This window comes from Amaranthus tricolor, chromosome 4 (genome assembly GCF_026212465.1).
Source record: "Amaranthus tricolor cultivar Red isolate AtriRed21 chromosome 4, ASM2621246v1, whole genome shotgun sequence".
In the NCBI taxonomy this organism is placed as follows: Eukaryota; Viridiplantae; Streptophyta; class Magnoliopsida; order Caryophyllales; family Amaranthaceae; genus Amaranthus; species Amaranthus tricolor.
In genome coordinates this window covers 19,187,121-19,210,333 of record NC_080050.1, presented here as the reverse complement: position 1 = coordinate 19,210,333, position 23,213 = coordinate 19,187,121, and the positions used below count along the sequence as shown (strand labels likewise).

The following is a 23,213-nucleotide window of genomic DNA, read 5'->3' as shown; positions in this document are numbered from 1 at the left end:
CAGAAACAGGTCAAAAGTATAAAAAGAATATTAGTCAAAATAAAAGCAGTATTCCAGGAATTATGAAGTTGATAAGCTATGAACATCCCTACCAGTGATATGAAAGAATTCCTATCATATTAGAACGAAACCCTCCTTGCACTTAGCTCCTTCTGCACAGATGTGTAAGAGCTTTCCTTCTGTGGATGAAAACCTTCCCTTTGTGGATATATAAATCTCATATCAGAAAAAACACTGCATAACTACTAATCAAGATTAGCAAGGAAGCCAATTTAAACAGCTGCGCGTTGAATGGAACTCCTAAACAATTAAAGTAGAACCCATAGACTTGAATATATCCAATAAACCGTATTACATATTGTTAATGTTATTTGTGAAGGAAACTGAATCTTAAAACTATATGTATTATAATAAAACATCTCCCAAACATTGATCCTTTGGTACAAGTTACAACTCAAATTCAGGTTGTTTTACAAATAAATTCCAATCAAGGATCAGGTAAGGTTAGTAAAACATGGAGCAATCTAGTGGAGCAATTTAAGCTAAAAACCTAGTTCACCGCTTGTGTCTTGCCGGTTGCTACAATGCAAATGTATGTTTACCTCATTGATAGTGTAATCCTCTATAGCCTTTGCCCTTTATCAGATGATGATTGGCAGGTATGAATTTTGGGCTGGTTGCTCATCCAACAAGTCCTACTCCTCTTTTTCTCCACTCCCCGATTTGGTTTGGTTCATACTTGCTTTAGCCTGGGCAACAAATGTTGGATCTGGCTCGTGCTTATCCGAAGGCTCTTTCATTGCCAAGTATATGTAAAATGCAATTACCACATTGACAGAAAACACAGCCAGAAAACCACCCACTAGAGTCTGATGATTAGGGGAAAGCTGTGATATTCCTGGTATATATCAATAAAAATTGAAATGAAAAACAAGTTGAAAACTAATTGCATCCATAATAAACGAAACAAGAGCAATCGTACTATGCATACATCAAAAGTAGGAGTTTAGGATAACAATCTAGCATCTAAGTACAAGACAACACTTCTCTCGATGAAAAGAACTACCCCGTTACATTACAAAACGCTCATTATGGAACATGTTTGAGATTTGTCTTGACGTTAAATCCCGTTATATAACGGTGCATGAATTTTCACAGTCCATACGCCGCGTTGACCATTACGTAACGTGTAACACTCGTTCACCGTTATTCGTCTCCCCGTTAAAATTTCACTAATACCCATTAAGATTAATTATTTAGATCACTTAAATTATATTTACACGTAATTTTGGTTGTTAAACAAAATAATTAACTAATAAGTTAATTAACTAGCCTGTAAACGTACCTCATATATTACAACTACAATAGCTAAAGGGATATTATTGCATAATAATACTAGTTCAACAACAAAAAGGCTATTACAAGTTTAAGACTCCCCTTATATGAAATTTTTTTTCAAAAATCCACAGTGCATTGGCTGCAATTCGTGTCAATCTTATATCAACAAACAATTGTATCAGAATCAATTATATATGAAAACTACATGAAACCATCGTGTAAAAACAAGGTTGTTACATATCGTATTGACGGTATTGTGAAGGTTTCAAATTTACCGAACCGATATTACCCGTATTGTAGAGGTATACAAAAACCACATTTCTGGTCGTTTCAAGCGATTTTCATGGTTTAAGACGATGTTTAGCACTTGGAAACTACATCATCTCTGTTTCCGCGTCATTGTGCCGCAAGTGTGACCGTGAGCGTGTTTTTGCACCATGCATGAGACTAAAAATCTCCATTGAAACTTATATCAAACAATAATGTGAAAAAGAGTATGCAAATGCGGCGGATGTCATATATAACGATCGTGAAAAGCATGGAATAAAAACTCCCGCACTACGTTACGTAACGCCCGTTATATAACCTGTATGAAAGTTTTCGCGACGTTAAATCTTGTTATATAACAGTGTATGAAATTTCATGGTCAAACCGCCGAATTGACCGTTACATAACGTGTAACACCCATTATTTTCTCGTTAAAACTTCAATAATACCCATTAACTTTAATTATTACGATTACTTAAATCATACAATCATACTTGCTCATAATTTTAGTTAATAAACAATATAATTAATTAATAACTAATAAGTTAATTAATTATACACTAAAAGAATCTCAAATATTGCAATCATAATAGCTAGTTGCATATTATTGCATAATAATAGTAGTTCAACGACAAAAATGCAACCATAAGTTCAAAACTCTCTTTAAGTGATTTTTTTTAAAAAAAAAATACCGCATCAGCCGTAATCCGCATTATTTCTCTATTACACCATTTTTCACGATACTGCAATTGTTTCCGCAAACGCATCCACGATTTTTTTCCATGGTGAAGAGTCATCAAAGAAGGGGACGTAAAGGTTGATGTTAGATATTCTTCCATAAATAGAATTGTCCGTTGATTTTAGAGCCATGAATTGATCAAAAAAAGTTCCTTTGTAGAATTTTATATCGAACAAACTGTGTATTGCCTAAACCTTCAATTAAGGTTAATTATGAAAACTTAATTATTGATTAAACACTTTTGGAAGTGTATCTTTCAATAGAGCTTAAAGATCTGAATTGTTCCTAAGGTGTGTCCTAAGATATTTCGAGTATTTGCCTTCAAACTATACATAATCTATCCTTTTATTTTTAAGCTCTTATGAGCTAGATCTTAATTTACCCAATCCATATCCATTGGCATTAAAGAAAAGGATTAAGCATTAAAGAATTTGTTCTTTGTGCTTAACCAAAAACAATGTCAAAAACATCGACCACGAAAAGCCTAAAAAGAAAACTGAAACTTAATCAGTAAGACAACTCTGTAGGGGTATGCCTTCTTTGTTTTTTCATCCAAATTTCATAATTTTTTTTAGTCATTTTTCGTGTTCTATCCACCTACTATTTCAAAATTTTCAACTATCTCTAGGCTCTAGCTATTAAACTAGGCAGAATTTTGACATTTATGCAAAAGTGCTTGTGTTGAGAGATTGCGTTTGCTTAGGTTGAAAATGGATAATTTGCAAAGAGTGTGAGGTGGCCGTTGGTCTATTTTTCATTGTTATCGACGGCATATTGTATGTTCAAAATCATAGTTATATTCTTTAGTGAAGGAGAAGGGAAACTCCATAAGATGTTTTTCAAAACAGCCAAAAGTTACAACAGAAGTCGTCCTATACAGGGGTGGATTTAGAAAGAGGTCAGCAATGTCAATTGACATCACTTAAATATTAGCACAAAAAATTAGTAGTAACAAGTTAGTTCATTGGATAGAGTGCTTGTCTTTTAACAATTTGGTCCGTGGTTCAAGCCTCCCTAACCCTTTTTTGGGGTTCAATTTAAACATATATAAGGCAACCAAATAATGAGAAATCCATTATTTTACCACCATTCTCCATTTTTTTCTCCTTTATCCCTTGCTCCCTTCACATCTTCACAAAGCCCATTAGCCCACTGCCAGCACTCCCATCTAACGTCTTCAGTCTGCCTTTCCCTCACCACCAAAGCGCCAGCCGAGGATCCCAACTGCATCAGGCGACACCCGATTGCCGTCACTCGACAAGTGGAGGCTTGAACCGTGGGTTCCTTTAATCTTTCTAGGTAGGTAAATTTCATCACCTTTTCATTTAAAGCCAAATTTTGACTTTATTTTCCTTAAATTGTTGGGTCTATTGCATTTTTATGTTATTTTTGCTAGTGGGTCCTCTTGAAAAATTTAGGGTTTGCTTTTTCAAAAAATTAAGGCATTTATGTTTTTTAATGGTAACTTAATGTTATTTTAATGGTGGATTAAATTAATGTTATTTTAATGATGATTGATTTCATTTGAGAGGAATCTCTCCAAATAATAAGGTTTTTTATTTAGTGTCATCACCTAGGTTATGAATTTTCCACCTTAAAGAGATTGAATTTGACCATAATTTTGTTGACTTAAATCCTAATGTGTTGACAAATGTGTGAAAATAATGTGTGATATGTGTCATCTACAAAGCAACAACAATTTGAATAAAGTGTCATTGAGTATAACAATCAATAAGATGACGTTACATAACAATAATGTTCGTTCCAATTTCACAAGCTAATATGGATAATAAAAACAATGGTGATTCATTCTCTACAATGATTTATAAATTTGGGAATCATCATGAAAGAGTTTTTAAGAGAGATAAAAGGAACGAAAAATGTTTCCTCATGAAGTAGAAAATAGTTGTGAGAAATATTAGGTCAAGAAGCATTGGTTTCCTTTGTAATTGGTAATTACTAGTATAAAAGGTGGCATGATATCATGATGTACTCTCGATAAATGGATGTCATATTCTACTAGGACGTCTATGAAAATTTGATCAATTGCATTGCATGAAGGGAAATCAAATGCCATCACTACAACTAATGGAGGAAAAAAATCAAACTGAATCCTTTACCCACAAAAGTTAAGTTGCAGTAGGTATTACATATGCGAGTTGCACTTCTTTGAGGACTTGACTATGAATAAAAACAACACGCAAAATTCGTATCGTAGACCATTGGTAGTTGTCTTTGCCAAGATTTTTGTTATTGTCTTTACAATTGCTTTATATTTCTTTGGTTTGTTAGTAGTCTCTTGCTTTGCTTTTTGTCTTGCCTATGGCATATTTTGAGTCTTTTGTTTTCAATGCACTTGCAGGTCTTTCTCGAGGCAAGGGTGTCTCCAACATAGTGTAAAAATAAGGACGCATTACATCGTGTCGACCGCGTGTAGAGGTATTCAAGAACATCGAACCAATATTTTCCATTTGTAAAGCCGTAAATAAACGTGTTATGGGTCGTATCATGGGACATCTTATAATTTCAATAAATATTTAAGCATTACAATAACTGCATCACTCCCATCACCGCATCACCATTCCACATATTTACACTATAGTCTCCGGCCGCAGCCTCCTTTTGATAAGAGTGTGGGCTCGTGTTCTATCCTTCCAACCATAACTTCTATAAGCAAGATATACTAATTATGATGATGATGACCCACAAAAGTTGAGATGGAAGTTGAAAAGAAGTAAAATTCCACGTTGAAAAATAAAAATATGACCTAAGTTCTATGGATGTGCCGTAAGAATTTGTTCAAAAAGACAATATCATGGAATAGTTGGAAATTTCATTTATCTTTCTCACATAAGGCCAGGAAGTAGTAAGTAGATTTATGAATCTTCCACAACTACATCATATGGAAGCAACTATGAGAACAAAAAGATACCATTAAAGAACAAATGGTGCGGGTATTTTATACAAGAAAAACAATCATTTAGATCTATTGGCTTATACAGATACAAATTGGGCAAGTGACGAAGATGTATGGAAATCAACTTCACGATACTTTACCTTGTAGGAAGGAATTTAATAACGTGGAAGAGACCGAAACAAAAAGTTGCCTTATCAAGTGCATAAGCAGAGTTTAGAGGAATTTCTAAAGGAACTACAGAAGTTATGGATCGAACTTGGTTTTCCTCAATAGAAAACATGGCAACTTTACAGTGATAACATGGCAGCAATCAGCATTTCTTAAAATCCAATTCAACACGACCGCACAAAACATATTGAAATACATCAACATTTTACAAAAGAAATCTTGAAATCTTGAAGGGAAAATCATCGGCCTACCTTTTATTAGATCGAAAGATCAAATAGATATTCTCACAAAGGTTCTTGCATCCAAAACATTTGTAGAAGCACTATGCAAGTTGGTTGTTCAAGATCCTACCACTCAACTTAAGGGAGAGTGGAGGGAAATGGGATAAATCTTAAGAAGAAATTAGTTGTTATTTTGAATAAGTTTCCTTAGATCCCTATCATTAAGACTTTTTATTTCTCTAATTATGTTATATATATAGGTTCCTTTATACAGAAAAGTTACGAATAAAATACAGCAGTAATTTCAAATCCTAAACTTAGTTGATGATATTCCTCAGATCTTTCCTCTTAGTACTACACAAAGTTTGATAACAAACTTTTTTGTAGAGGATGAGAATGATGTGGATTCAACACTTTACATATCATGCGCTCAAGAAATCCTAAACAAAACCCCAATGTTGAAAGATTAGTCAAAGGGTACAGTCACAAGTCCATAATTTTACTATGGTCAAGATGTCGAAGTTGTGCCCATTTAAGGGTTCGAAATAATGTCAACAAAAGACACTTCGTATGTTCTAAGTATTGTAGTTAACATTCGAATTCTACAAGAAACAAAGTCAAGAAGTACCAAGCAAGTGAACATGCCGTGAAAAATGAAGTTACAAACCATATTAGTGTTCCAATGAGGTGCTTCCAAGGGCATTAAAAGGAAGCTTGATTATGATCATTGAAGTGAAACTCTTGACATAAGTATTTTCTCGTCAATAGGTTTAATAAAGAAAGGAGTGAATGCTTTCCTAAAGCCATGGAAAGTGAAGAGATACAACGCACAAACAACCAACCTTATAAATAAAGTATTAGTGAAGCATGATGGACAAGACTCAAAGCCTCAAAAATTCATCCAAGCAGCTAAGAAGTGAAGAATTTTCTTAGCATAAATTAAGTCATAAATCATGTGATAAGCTGCTCTTAATGCAACATAATTTAAATATGAAGTCTAAGTCAAATTTAAATATTTCGTCAACTTTGGACGATTTATGTGAGCTTAGTTTAATTTATTAGTTTTATTTTCAAGGAGTGAAAGAGTAATTATGTTAAGTTTCATCAAAGAAGGGGATGTATATGGTGATGCTAGATGTTCTTTTTCCATAAAAAAAGTTTGTAATGCTTCATTTCAAAGCAGTGAATTGATAAACAAAAACATTACTTTGTGGAATTTTATTTCGCGCAAATGGTTTGTAGCTCAAACCTTCAATTAAAGGAAGCAGTTGATTTGAGAATTTTGTTAAAATGTCGTTATTGTAGAAGCTCCTAAATGTGTCGAAGAGTTCTTGATTATTACCTTTAAATTATCCTTGTTCTATCCTTTTATCCTTATCTTCTTAGATGCCAGATCTTACCCCATCCCATCCCCATCACCTCCTCCCCAACCAACAAATAGAAAACATAAAACCAGAAAGAATCAATTCCTTTGTATAATCAAGGATTCAACATCTCTAGAGTCATTGTAGCCACATTAGAGACAAGGAGTAACAAAGTCAAAGATAATACTTTCCCAAATATTAGGCTAGCCAAGAGCCCAATAGCTAAACATATTATAATCAGCTATTGGCTATAGATGTCAAGGAGTTGACTGAAATTAGATGCTTCCAACTATAGTCGTAGAAGGCACGAGGCACCCTAAGTCGCTAATAGTTCCCAAATAGTAGGCTATGGGCATCAAATGAAGGTGTTAACCTTTGCACGTGAGGCACCACAAAACCATGAAAAAACACTAAAACCCACACCAAAAAAAAAAAGAAAAAAAGAGAACCTATAATCAAGAGAAATAAAGAAGAGAAGAGAATTCAAGAAGAGAAGTGAAAACATAATTGGTGGTTTCTAAGCATCAAACGGGCTTTATCAGAGGCTAAAACTAAAAGGGCACTTGAGTTAGGTGTTGTAAGGCATTTAGAGTCGGCCGCCTTACGAAATCACCTATCTAAACCTATTAAGTTGGTCAACTCATTGCCTGCTCAACGCTCACGTTTTTAAAACTAAGCATCCAACACTCCTGTTGTAAATTGAGAACCCAACAAATCTTCAATGACATGCTTCCATAAAAAAAATAAGGATAAATAAATAAATAAAAAAGTTGCAAGAGTCAAGGCTGTAAAAAATACTAAGGCTAATTCTGAAAACAAGATGTATTATCAAACAGAAAAAGTATAGGTCTCAAGTCAACTAATGTTGCAATAGCGGTACGCTCATAACTCTTGAATACCTAATCAGAGATCAACTAAATACTCCCAAGACTTGGAAACCAAGGTTGCAGAGACCTATACCAATTGGAGGTTAACCGTAGAGCAATTTTACACTTTTCGGCTCAACCTCAGGCGCCTTGTCGAGATTTTTTGTATTGTCAACACCAAACATATGAGGTGAATGGAATGTTGGAAGTTTTGAGAAGCCTATGTCTTCCTCACAATTATACCACCCTTAGGCATATTAAGACTAAGAATCCAATATCATCACATAATGATCAACACTCACCAATCCCAAAGACCCCTTCTAATTAAAGCAATACTAAATATCATATTAAAATGTGGCCAAGATATACTTTAGCAGCAATGCCCTACTATGTGTTGGCAATGTCAAGGCGAACAGGCCTATAAGATAACTAGATACAAGCAACATGCTTCAAGCAAGAGAAGCACAAAAAGGTTACTAATGGGCCGTTGGGGCTTATAACTCCTACAAAATTCACACACAACAAAACAAGCATCTTACAAGGCAAAGTTGTCACAATTCACCATTTCCAAAGTCTATGGTGTGAACAACAATAAGCTTAGACAGTCTCTTGGCAATCGGCAAAAAATAAAGAATTAATAGTCGAATTCAACAAATCAAAGCCTCCACGTCTCGATTAAAGAAAATACTCAAAAACATAAGTCATACTTAAAAAATGTGTCGTAGCATAAGTTAAAATCCAAGACCCACTTTTGTGATTTCTAAGTTCCCATATACAAGCCTAGAAGCTCCATCATTCACAAGAAAAAAGTCCATGTATTAAATGGTAATCCCCTCTCTATCCTCAAATCATCTTTAGCTATGGTCATCACTGAATATTAAAAACCAAGGTGATCCAATGATCAAGTCTAAGCACATATACTAAAGTAGTAACCAATCATAACAACTACAAATTGACAATGATGTAAGACACCCAATGACCCAAAACCTTTTTCTCTTAGAGATATCTCAAAAATGAGCTTTTTTGTACATCAATTTTCTCATGACCTTACAACAAGCTGCAAACAAAAGCAACTAAGTGTGGGCTATAGCTTATGTCTTTCATGAACAGAGTAACAAAAATTCTAATATTATTCTCAGGTAGGGTATGTCAACGATAAAAAAATGATTTTCAACATGCCCTACTATCTAAAGGATCATAGACCAAAGTCATCACATAGATAAAAAGTAACAATGCTCTATGAAAGATTTAAAATCACTTGTTGGTATTTAAATGGATTACCTGGAAACATATTGTTTTGAAAGCCATATACAATAGCAACCGGAAGAATCCACATAAATATTGAGGCAACAAAAAACTTCTTCACTACTTCAGCTGTTCTCGCCATAGCCTTAAAGCACTACAACATATATAAGATATCATCATCAACTACTATGATATATTTGCATGAAGACTATTAAATGTGTTGTAAAAACATGCCTAAACATGAAAAACAAGGTTGCAAACTATCAAAAAGAAAAATGTTTAATCAAGTCAACCTTTTTGGTGGTATTTATAACTTTATAAAACAAAGCTGTTGAGCATGGTAAACATATTGGAGCACAATTAATGGCTTATCCTAGAAAAATTGATTATCCTCTAGGTGCAACAGGTTTATAGAAGTAATAGCAATATCCACCATTGAACATCAGTCATCAAGTAGAGCTAGTTTTAACAAGTTTAATGGTACATTATACAAAATATCTTATAGATTTATTGGTGCTGTACCTTTTTTCTTGACAGAAACTAGTTATGATAGAACACATCTTTATATATACAAAAAGAGCAGAATTGTCATTCCACTACCCCAAACTAAACTCTTCCAGTAACTTTTCAATGATAATTCTTAATTATTGTAGTACAGGGCATGAATTTATCTTAAATTCGTTGCAAGATCAGTCACTGTTTGTCCAAACAAAAAATAAATGCATGATGTTTGGACCCAACATCAAGGCAAGTAGATAATTAAGTAGACAGAGATTCAACAAAAGAAGGTTCCGAAACTCGACCCCTACAACGGTTTCAAATTGCTTCTATCTCAGTAATTGTAATTTGCAACAGACGATTGTGTCTAAGTTAAAGAGCGTACAGAAACAACATAGATACACTCATATATAAATAGAACAGTTAAAAAAACAGCTTTTATTTTCCAGAAAATTAAAAGCGCCCAAAATATAAATACACCCAGACATTCAAGCACAGCATAAGTCTCTACTTGACTTCGCTTTCCCAATTTCATTCTTTTCTTCCCTCTCCAAATTTCAAGACTTTATAATCTCTATCTATCATTGAGCGCAGACATTCAAGCACAGCTCAATTATTCTTTACATGAACAACGTCGTCAATCAATACGAAACCCTAGATTATTTGTCCCCAAATAAATTACAAACACCACATCATAAAAAATGATATACAATTAAAATTAAACAATTACAGTGTTAAGTACGAAATGAATATATCAGCAAGGCAGAAGGGAGAAGTAGAGAGAGTACCTTATAGAGGATTGTCCTTGGATGAGAGAGAAAATATTTCAGCAATTTCAGTTTTCAGTTACTCCAACACAAAAAATAAAAAAAAAAAAAATAAAAAAAAAAAAAAAAGAACGGTAAATTCTTCGCAAAATAGAGATGTGGTGCAATTTTTTGTTAGAAAATTGATCTCAGCAGATAGTATTCGAGTATTGATTGAAGGATAGATGAACTTGGACGATTACAGTTATATATGTTAATGGTGATTTTGATTGCAGCCCCAACCCCTTAAAACTTTAAGAGAAAATTATAAAAAAGTATCTAATATATACTCATTTTGTAAAAAACTACCTTATATAAAAATTTTTACAAAAAACTACCTTATATAATACTTTTGTTTGCAAAAGAGTACCTTTTAACGGTTTGCAGGGTTTGACCGTGTTAATTAACGGTTGACCATCACGTGTTTGTCACGTGAGCTTATAATTCTTTTCTTCTTCTTCATTTCACAATCCTTCCGCCATTTGCTTCCCATTCTTCATTCGAACTAATCAATGGTCTAACTTCTTGAATTTGCTGAAACATCTTCTTCCTTGCGATATCTTCTTGCTGAAACATCTAACCTTTAGAGGTACGTAGTACTACTCAATTAAGGTTTTGTTCTTTGTAGTTGTTTTTTTTGTCTTTTAAATTGATTTCGGTTTAGTAATCTGCTTCCTTTGGCTGCGGTTTTTTCTTCCAAAGTTTCTGTTTTTATCTTGTAATTTGTTAATTGATTGATGTTGTGTGTGAATAATTGATTAGGGTTCCTAATTTAGATAATTGAATAAGATGAAGAAATTGAAAATCTGGAAAAAAGCAAGTACTTCGAAAATGCAGCATTCTGAGTTGGCAATTGAGTTGGGCAATGTTAGGGTAGATGAGGTGGAGGTCGAAAGATCTGATGTGGCACATGAGGTTGTGGATGAATTGGAAATAGCAAATGTAGATGTTGATGTTGAGCAAAAGAAAAAAAGAAGCTGATGAAGGTAAAGGATGTAAGAAGCCTTTAAGTGCTGTTCGAGAATTCAAGCAACGGAGATGTGGTAATTATGGTGACTTAGGTCACTACAAAAAGGGATGCAAGAATCCAGCCAAATCACAACCAACAAAGACGAAGTCAAAGGGTGGAAGGCCTAAAATGGGAACTTCTTCTACACAACAGTCCACACCAAATGATGTTCCTTGCTCTAGTAGTCAACAAACTCAAAGTGCACCAGCAGCATTGACTTCATGTGTAGTGGATCAACTAAGTCAAATATAATGTACTGAATTAATGTAAATTAACTAAGTATTTGAGTTGTACTGTGTTGAACAGAATGTAACCAAATCACTATTTGAATTGTGAATGTACTTTGTTTCATTGACTTAGTATTTGAAAAGAATGTAAGCAAATCACTGAGAAGTTGTGTTGTGCCTACTGAATGCAAACATGTGTTGTGCAACTTGCTGTATGTAGTTGTGTACAGAATCAGTGTATGTTGTACAGGATCAACTTAGCATGCAGTTGAATCAGTGTTGAGTATGTACTGCACTTGATCATTGCTGTTTTGTATATGCTGTATGTTGTGTACAGAGCCATATGTTGTTTGATCTGTTGTGTATGCTATATGTTGTGTACAGGATCAACTTAGCATGCTATATGCTATATGCTGTACAGAGCCAACTGAATTCCAACAAAACCAACACAAAAGAATTCATTCATTCATTTTAAGTTTGTGCAAATCAATGTTTTTTCAACTAATCAGTTGTTGTTTGTGCAACTAAGCAAATCAGTGTTTGCAAGGAAAAAGAAAGCTTAAATAGTCCTGCAAATCAATGTTCCAAGTAGTAGGCACACACAGCATGACTATGTTTGGGTGCTGCAACACACTTACACACTGTATGCTGTTGTTCCAGGCAGAAGGCAAACACAACAAGGTAGAAAGCAAGCACAACATAGCAAATACAACAGACAATACATAAACATAAGTGTATTTACAGTACCTGCAAAGAAATTAAATGGAAAAAATAATAACTTTATTCATTTATTCATCATGATCAAGTTACAACACCCAAATCACTGTTACAATTATTCTTAAATAGGTCCTCAACTTCAATTACTAGCCTTGATTAATACAAGAAACACCAACAAAAAACAAAAGAAAAACCCTAATACAAAGCTTGAAAACTGATTTCCCTGCTTCCTCTCATTCATCCATTTCTTCTTAATCCTTTTAATTTCAGAAATTGCTTGTTCCTTTTCATATTCCAAGCAACAAACCCTTGATGTCAAAATCTTGATTTCAGTTGCCAAATGTTGCTTCTCCTCCACAAGTTTGTTAGTGACTTCTCTTTGCCAAATAGTCATTTCAGGTTCATCAACCCATATAAACTTTTTGCATCCCCTCCAATTTGTATCAGGATCATAAAAAACGCAAGTCTTGAACCTTCTTCCTGGATTTTCCTTGGTCCATGAAACCCTCCTTGCAAAGGGAACTCCACACCCACATTTTTCAGCTTTCGATTTTTCGGTAGAAGAAGAAGAAGAAATTACTAATTACAGCAACAATTAAGGGATTGGAAATTAGGGATTGATAGAAAGAAGGGACAAAGACACATTACAGCAACTATTTAGGGTTTTTCGAATGAAAAGGAGGAGCAAATGCAATGAAGGTTCTGAAATGAAGAACATATAAAGCATTAGAGGCTCACGTGACAAACACGTGATGGTCAACCGTTAATTAACACAGTCAAACCCTGCAAACCGTTAAAAGGTACTCTTTTGCAAACAAAAGTATTATATAAGGTAGTTTTTTGCAAAAAATTTTATATAAGGTAGTTTTTTGCAAAATGGGGTATATGTTAGGTAGTTTTTTATAATTTTCTCAAACTTTAATATTCACTCACTATATCATTAATGCTTACTTATATTATCCTTAATACCTACTTACAATATATTTAATGTCCACCGAAAAAATATTTTAAATGTCTACTTACATTATCTTTAATACCTACTTATAATATACTTAATGTCTACCGAAAAAGTACAGAAAATGTCTACTTATAATATTCTTAATGCTACCGAGAAACTTAGTTTACTAGCGTACTTACCATATTCTTAATGTCCACCTACAGTATTTTTTAATGCCTACTTACAATAATAAAATTCAATGCAAACAATAACAAATAATAATAGAGATTTAACTTTGATAACTACATCTATCGGCACCGAGAACGAACAATCATCAATCTATTAATTTTGTTGTATAATAACAAGTGGTAGACTTAGGATGATTGTGTCATTTGTCTTTTTTGATTGGATTAAAAATGTCTACGTCGCAATTTTAAATTAAGCAAATAATTAATGATTATATCAAATAAATATTTACACGATTTAATCATAGTCATTTATAATACAGAACCTCAAAGTAAAAAAATGGAAACAAATAAACTAATATTTAAAATATGGAATTATAGTAAAATATTTAAAACGCGTGTCGCATATCCTTCTTATTAAATAAGCTACGAGATATTGTTTCATTATAACGTTAACAAAACTTTAACCCTTCTAAAACCCACGAAAAACACTACTACTGTTGCTCTTGAATTCTTCATCTTCTTCGTTCTTCAACCTACGAACAGCTGCTAAACCAACGAAACAAAAGCTAAACTATTGTGTTCTTCAAAACCCACGAACAGCTATTGTTCCTGTTCAAAACCCACGAATTCTTCATCTTCTTGTTCAAAGCATTGTTCTTGTTCATCTTAAAAACCCACGAAATTGAGGTATAATTTCTATTTTCAATATATTAATCCCTTAAGTTTTGCTAGCTATTCAAAACCCACGAAATTTAGGGCTAATTTTTTTTGTACTAATTTTGTTTTTGTTTTACATTGTAGATTACTTAACCCACGAAATCAAGGTAATTTTATTTATCTTTTTAACTTTGCAAGTTCATATTGTTATTGTTTTACTCGTAATTTAGTGCTTAAGATGTCAATTATTTGTGAGTTTGACATTTTCAAGTTTATGTTATTAATTTGTTATTTATTTGTGTATTTTGTTAAATGTGGTTTGTTGTTGTACATATGTTTTAATTATTAGAATTAGATAGAATATACATATTTTTAGGGTTAAATAATTCATTTTTAGGCTTAATATTGATGTATTAAGTATAGAATTAGAATATGTTTGGTTATATAGAATTAGAATACGAAGTATGAAGTATACAATGTTAATTATTTTAAATGAGTAGTGCTTATATAGAATTAAAATATAAAGTATATATTTAGGGTTAAATATGTTAAGTATAAATAAGTATATATTTTTAAGGTTAAATATGTTTGGTATAAATAAGTATATATGTTTAAAAATGATTATTAATTTTGTTTTGAATTAATTAATCACACTTAGGATGACAAAAGATCATTCTTAGATGTATGGAAGCATTGAATTGTCAGAATTTATTGATGACGTATTAGAATTTTGTAGTTTGTCGTTGAACATCAAGTTAGGACGGGGGGAGTTGGTTTTTATAGCCCATGTATCAAGTGTGGCAATGTATTAAAAGGTAGATAGTGTTGATATCCTTAGGGAGCACATACTTCGACGTGGGTTTAGGCCTCAATATCATGTTTGGGTTTGGCATGGTGAGGAGGGAGTTTACAAAGAAAAAAGTGTTGTTGAGGATGTCAATAATGTGGATGTCAATGAGAATGTAGTAGATCGTGTTGATGGGTATGAGACAAATGAAGAGAATGTCGATGAAGATGTAGATCGTGTTGATGAGATGATGGAGGGAGTTGAGGATGAGTTAGGAAAACGTCCTAGTGTTTTTGACTTGTTGACAGAGGCTTCTCAAAAGCCTTTGTACCTTGGATGTACAAAGTTCACCAAATTAATAGCAATGTTGACAATTTTCAACATTAAGTCAAAGTTCAAATGGAGTGACAGTAGTTTCACAACGTTATTAGAAGCATTAGGTGAGATGCTTCCTGAGGGAAATGAACTTCCAAAGTCGTCATATTATACCAAAAAGCTCATGTGTCCTTTCGGCTTAGAGTACCAGAAAATTCATGCGTGTCCGAATGATTGTGTATTGTATCGGAATGAAAACGAGAACTTAGAAGAGTGTCCTAGGTGTGGGTTATCGCGTTACAAGCGTAAAAGGGCTCGAAATGTTAAAGGACACCCAGCTAAGGTATTGTGATATCTTCCAATAATACCTAGATTCAAGCGCTTGTTTTCTATAAAGAAAGATGCGTTAAATTTGAGGTGGCATGCAGATAGGGTGAAGAAAGGTTACTTGCTCACACATCCATCTGATTCTCCGAAGTGGAAGAGTATTGATAGGTTGCATAAGACATTTGGGGATGAAGTTCGTAATTTAAGGCTCGGACTGTGTACGGATGGAATGAACCCATTCAGCAATCTTAGTTCTCAACAAGTACTTGGCTGTTACTGTTAGTGATCTATAATTTACCACCTTGGCTATGTATGAAGCGTAAGTACATTATGCTTTCGCTTCTTATCTCGGGTCCAAAACAATCTGGCAATGACATAGATGTATATCTTGCACCTACGGATGGCAGCGGGTCGGATCTGGACTGGGTCCAGGTGGACCCGGATCCATATCCATTTTGAAAAGCAGGATCCCGATCCGAGCCCGGATCCACGGTTCTAGTTTTGCAAGACCCAGATCTGGATCCGTGGATACTGCGATCTAGTACTGGATCCGAGTCCAAAACGGGTCTGACTTGTTTTTGCTTTTTTTTTTTTTTTTTTTTTGTATTTTTGAATGGTGTTGAGATTGCAATAAAACTATATTTATAGACTAATGATAATAATATATATAATTTCACAATCGATCACCCAAAAAAACATTATACGACTTAAAATTGTTTTGAAAATATCCAACAAACACATTAAAGTTGTTTGTTACATAAATAAATATACCTGATACATAATCTTCCATTCAAGATAACATAATATAATTAACAAAAGTCGATCATTCATATTCTTAGTCATCCAATCTTCCCAATTTGTCAAAATTCTTCAACACTAACATCATCAAGATCCTACAAACCAAAAAAAACTCATTAATAGATGCAATTTTAAAAAATTTAAATATAAAATTATAAATTTATAACGCAAAATAAATACCATATCAAGAATCTCCATTGTTTCCACATCCTCACCCTCTTCGTTGATAGTTGAACAAGCATAAGTTCCTTCAAAATTAACTTCAATAACGAAAAATAGAATTACATTAGTTTGTAAAATATTAAATGTGCAAATTAGTATAAAATTACCTTTGAGATCATCAACCATACAATTTTGCAAGCACATCAAAGCCTCCACTGTTTGAGAATGAAGCCTAGAACGGTGAGCGCTAACTACCCTTCCACCCGTGCTAAATGCACTTTCCAAAGCAACCGATGAGACAGGAATTGCAAGAATTTCTTTGGCAACTTTTCTTAAAGTTGGCTAGCTTTGGTCTCTCTTCTGTCATGCAAGTATATTCTAAATTCATTATCCTCCGGCAAAGTTTAACTATCTAAGTATTGATCAATTTCACGTTGAATGGGCACATAATCAATTTTTTGTCTCTTAGTCCTAGCAAAATCATCCTCATCACCAAGATCCTCAAATTATGTTTCCGCAGGTGAACTTTCATTCACATTACATTTACTTTTATATTCATCGAAAAGATTATAAAGAGTATTTCTTACTCTTTCCACTTTAGCATTGGCATCATCTCCATAGAATTTCTTAAAATAATGCACTACACAATCCATCTTATTTCTCGGATCTAAAATGCCCGCAATGGCCAAAAGCTCATTAGTATGATCCCAATATTTGTCAAACTTTTCTACCATTTTCTCAGCCATTTTTCTAATGATCTCACTATTGTCATTTTGCCTCCACTTAGTTAATGCAAGTTTAATCTCACAAACATTACGAAAATACAAATTTGAAGTTGGATGCTTTCTACCAGAAAAAACCGTAGTTGCCTTCCAACTTTTGATAAACAAGAGTAATCATTTGCCAATCATGATCACTAGGCACATCAAAATTCAACCTTCTATGTAGACATTTCAACTTATTAAAAACTTCTTTAAAAGGCAAACAAGTGTCAAGCAAATCATATGTGGAGTTCCACATAGTTTTACAATCAAGACTCACCCTTTTAGGTTTAGTCACATTAAAAAGGCGACAAGCTTCCTCAAACTTTTCAATTCTTTTAGGAGTAGACATCCAAAATGCAACACAATTAGAGTATATATATTTTTTTAATACGTTTTCCTATTTTTTGCTGCTAATACACAAAAACCGCAGCAAATAATGAGCAGCAAATGCATTTTTTTCCACTAGTGCTCGAACTTTGCAAATAGCAAAATCAATGACAACTAAACGATCTCTCACAATCAAGTTAAGAATGTGAGCACTACACCTCATATGCACAAAATCCCCACCCAATATTAAAGAACTAGTTTCTAATTTATCCATCAAGACATTCATCATTGCATCATTTGTGGTAGCATTATCAACAACAATAGAAGAGATTTTATTTTCCAAGGTGAATTGAGAAAAACAATCTAATAATATCTTGGCAAGAACCCCTTTGTTATGTGGATATGGAACATAACAAAACCTAAACAAAATTCACACACCAACATGGATTCAAGTTTAAATAAATTCACATAAATAATTAAAAATTCAATAGCAATGAAATTTAAATGAGAGGAAAAGAAATTACCTTAGAGTTCTATTATGTAAAATCCATTCTTCATCGATGAAATGTGACGTCACAGCCATATACCCCTTTTTTTGAGTAGAGGCAGTCCACATGTCAGTTGTTATTGCAATTCTACCCACATTATACTCCAGCAAGACTTTAAGAGAGCTCCTCTCGGTGTTGTACGTTTTTATTACATTATTTTTCAATGTGTTTCTCGAAATCATCTTAAAGTTGTCATTTAAACTTCTCACAAAGTTTCTAAAACCAATGTGGTCAAACATTGATAAAGGATACTTATGCATTACCACCATTTTCATCAATTCTTTCCTTGATACTTCTTGATCAAAAACCACTTTCTTTGGCTTTTCATTAACTGCTAAGTAAGAAGATCCATCGATTTCTGTTTTCACTTTTTATTGTGATTGATTAGCTGCAAGGTTTAAATGTCTACTTGAACATGTTTTTTTAGCATGTTTAAGAAGATGTGAAGTTCCACTACTCCCTATGTAGGAAAGTGTTTTCTTACAAGTCTTACATTTTGCCATTTGTACACCATTCACATGTACAAGGTCAAAATAAGTCCATGCTTCTGAAGTTAATTTCTTACTTTTAACACTACTTTGTTCTGTAGATTCATTCTCAATCTCAACATCAACATTACCCTCAAATTCCTCATATGATTCATGAATATGATCCTTAGTAGGTTGACTAGAACCACCATCATTTTGATTATCCATTTACTCAACAATACACTGTGATAAATTTACTAGTCATCAATTGGATTATTGGAATATTGGTTTTAATGTGATAAAAAAAAAAATAAATCAACAACTCAACATAAATCAAAAACTACTCAACTCAGCGTAAATCAAAACAACTAAACGCAACATAAATCTACCACTAAACTCAAATAAATCAAAAACTACTGAGCATAAAAAAAAACTCAATCAAAACAACTAAACTCAACATAAATTTACCACTAAATTCAAATAAATCAAAAACTACTCAACATAAAAAACTAACTCAATCAAAACAACTAAACTGAACATAAATCTACCACTAAACTCAAATAAATCAAAAACTACTCAACATAAAAAATAACTCAATCAAAACAACTAAACTCAACATAAATCAAAAACTACTCAACATAAATCAAAAGAATTGTAGGAAAAAAATCAAAATTAGGGTTTATTACCCTCAAATCCACCGGCCGCCTGTGAGGAGGGGGGGAAGACCCTGTCGCGGTGGCTGTGAGGAGCAAGAAGAGAGGAACCGTGGGAGTTGGGAATTGCCAAAATTGGGGATTGGGGATTAGGGTTTTCGTGGAGTGGGACTGTGGGTGTGGGAGCTTAGGGCTGGGAGGAAAATAGGAAATAAGGAATAGGAGTAGTCTAAGTCAGATAGTAAGATTGAGTAACTCAATCTTAGGGAAATGGGAGGGAAAAGAATGCAAGATTACATATTTACATTATATATATTTAAAGTATAAAAAAAATAAAATGGGTCCTCCTGATCCGCGAGGATCCGAGTCTGGGTATTTTTCTTAGATCTGGATCCGAACCCGTGAAATTTAAATGGATTCGGATCCGACGGGTCTATTTTTTAGGATCCAGATCCGTGAAAACGGATACGGATTCACGGATCTGGGTGGATTCCAATACACATTGTCATCCCTACTTGCACCTCTCGTTGAGGATTTGAGAAAGATGTGGGATGAAAGCGTTTCTGTGTTTGATGCACATGCTAATGAGGAGTTCCCCTCGCATGCAATGCTCTTATCAGGGTTTAAGAACAAAGGGAAGAAAGCATGCCCAATATGTATCGATGACATGGAATCCACGTGGATTCCTACGTACAAACATGTATTCATGCACCATCAAAAGTTCCTCCCACGAGATCACCAATATCGTAAGAAGAAAAAGATGTTCAACGGGGAGGTTAAGGACCATGTAGCTCGTCGACCTTTGGTCGGTTATGAGGTTTGTGAATTGGTTAAGGGAGTTGAGATTGTATTTGGTTAAACAGAACAAGTGCAAGGGGGTGAAGACCGACTATGGAAAAAAGAATCAATCTTTTGGAAGCTTCCATATTCGAGAGATCTACAGGTTAGGCATTGTCTTAACGTTATGCAAATAGAGAAAAATGTATGCGATGCCATACTCGAGAAGCTCATGAACATTCCAGGTAAGACAAAGGATGTTAAGATCGTGCGAGATTACTTTGAATGTAAAGGTATTCGTCCGGAGTTGTGGCTACAGGTTAAGGTGAGTTAGAAAAGAAATAGAGCTGATGAAGTTGGTGGCAGTAACAAGGGAAAGGGTAGTAAGAAGAAGATGAGTAATGAAAAATATTAATTGCCTCCAGCTTGCTACACATTGTCCAAGGCAGAGAAGCAGACATTTTGTGAGTCTTTATATGGCATTAAGGTTCCGTCTGGGTACTCATCCAACATGAAGAGATTTGTGACCCTAAATGGTGAGTTGAATTTGGGTAGCATGAAATCTCACGATTGCCATGTGATGATGCAAGTGTTCTTACCGATTGCAATCCGTGGAATACTTCCAAAACATGTGAGATATGCTATTATCGAGCTATGTTCGTTCCTCAACACAATTTATAGTAAAGTTCTTGATCCCTTTAAACTTGATTCTCATGCTGGAGATCGGGTGCAAGATTAGTACTGCGGACTTCATTCCCGAGATTCAAGTGGTAAATTTACCAATACTAATTCGAGAGCAAAGAAGGTACTTAAACTAATTGTTATATAAGTCACTTTGTATTTGAACAGATAGGCTGGATGGAAAAAGAAGCAACGAGGGAGTTCACCCCTAGAGGCAATGTTGATGCATTGCATATGATCTTAGGGAAAAACCATAAAGGGCGGGTAATCGGAAAAGGAGGGGTCCGCGTGGGGTTAAAGAAGGCCTTCGGCAAAGAGTGTGTCGCTACTCAATCTAGAATGATGCCACCTAAAGAAGTAGCGACCCTGAGAAGGGAAATTACGAAGGATGTTCTCGACAAAGTTGCATTCATTTGGCAGAAGATGGGAGCACCCACTGTAGACTTGGCAAATCGAGGATCAGCAAAGTCAACATGGGGATACTAAGGTTTCGGTCGGACGAACACCCGAGCCCATTACCCCCGTAGCTCAAAATCCAACACCCCAGCCCATTACTACCCTCCGAAGCCCAAAATGCCACATCAAAGACTGTGAACTCCGTTGTTCAAAATCCTGAGCCAACACCCAAGCCTGTGGTAAAGGTACATAGTTTTTAAATATATAAGCACCTATTAATTTAAATTGCAATGTGTTCTAATATTTTATTATGATGCTAATTATACTAAACGACACAATTTTAAGGAGGCGACTCCTTATTCTCTTTTGTTGCCTCAGTTAGGTGTTGCTAGTGGTGGCGACTTAACTGAGGTTGCATAAAGTGTGGCACAGCCAACCAAAGAGGGCCAAACAGTGCATTCCATGCCTGTTATAGGTGGCCACATAAGTGTGACCGTTGAAACTATTGTAAAGGGGTTTGAAAATTTCTCACTTCCGGTGCCAATGCCAGAATGGACCCTTGAGAAACTATCAGACGCCTAAGGTAGTTTCGTCACATGGCCATATGCTTGGGTCCGATTCACTACCAAGGTAATAATCATTTGTATCTTATTTATTTTAATTATTTTAATTGCATGCTTACACTAATTAAATTGTATAAATTTAAATTAAAGCCCAAGAGTCCAAAGGGCTCTAAGAGAGGGATCGTGTAACACCCCGACATTTTCTGAATTAATATTGTACTTATTAATATTATTTTATTAGAAAATAATTTATTTAATCAAAAAGGTTACACCTTTTTCATGGTAATGGGCTAACATATTATTAGTTTATATTATTAAAGTTGGGTTAGGATGCTTAGTTAAGCCCAAAATTGTTAGTTTATCCATTTAAGCTTAAGCCCACAAATTAAATCTAAGTATTATGTAACTAAATTATTTATATGCAAGGAATAAATTTTTTTCAGAAATTATATACTTGGTTTATAAGAGAAATTACATGAGATATGATTAGATTTGGTTTAAACATGTTATTTGATGAATATTAAGTATAGTTGAGTAATTTAAAGTTGAGTAGATGAGGATTATGTTAGAAATAAAATTTGGACAAAATGTTTTAATGTTGTTATGGTAAGAAATTTTGAGTAAATTGAAGAATCCCGTAGGATTTGTTAATTAGCCGAAAAAAAGACGTTTCGAGCACTTTTTGGCTCTAAATTATGTTAAAAATACTTAGGGCATTTTAAAAATCATGAAAATTGGTACCCGGGGGTTTTGATGCCTTTCGAACGCAACGGTGAAGTTGGAATTTCATTTTGACAGTGCTAGCATGCTGTTCTGGACAGATTATTAAATTTGAATTGTATGTGATGTTTGTGTTGTTATTATGAAGTGTATTGGGTGATCATGAATTTGTTGCAGAGTGGCTTGGTGTTAGATGTGGGTGTGTGTTTTGATTGTGGCTTGAGAAAGTGTGAATGTGTGCTTATTCCCATACGTACGATTGAATCATGTAGGAAATCGATTCGTAACGAGAAGTTGATAGAAATCGATTCGTAATGAGAAGTTGATAAGTATGTTTAGAATTTGCTTTTACTTCCTTAAGGTACGTACATGCAGTAAAACTTTGTACATCGTAGATTGGTTGTTATAAAGGAATAATAATAATAATAATAATAATAATAATAATAATAATAATAATAATAATAATAATAATAATAATAATAATAATAATAATATATTAAATAAAGTATGAAGATGATGTTATGCTTTCTTAATCAAGAGATATGATTTCAATAACTTGATGAGTAGAGGTAGTATGACCTCACTAACTTTAAAGTAGACGTAGTATGTCGTCGATTGGTGGAAAGATTTTGCTCGCGGTTTATGGGGTCATTATGAGCCACCACGGGGGTATGCATACTTAACCATAGGCACCGAAGTAAGGCATGTTGCCAATGGTAGAGACTTGCATAGGGGTTACCTCTCCATACTGTATTGTCTCACTC

General features: G+C 34.0%; 1 protein-coding gene across 1 annotated transcript; it reads right to left on the bottom strand.

Annotated features, from left to right (window-relative positions):
* Positions 1-308: 308 nt before the first annotated feature.
* Positions 309-10,651, bottom strand: LOC130810549 (uncharacterized). Its single transcript, XM_057676653.1, has 3 exons — positions 10,412-10,651; positions 9,162-9,279; positions 309-898 (listed from the first exon to the last, which is right to left on the bottom strand). Exons 2-3 carry the CDS (start codon positions 9,265-9,267, stop codon positions 696-698), a joined length of 309 nt encoding a protein of 102 aa, XP_057532636.1. The 5' UTR covers positions 9,268-9,279; positions 10,412-10,651; the 3' UTR covers positions 309-695.
* Positions 10,652-23,213: the final 12,562 nt, after the last annotated feature.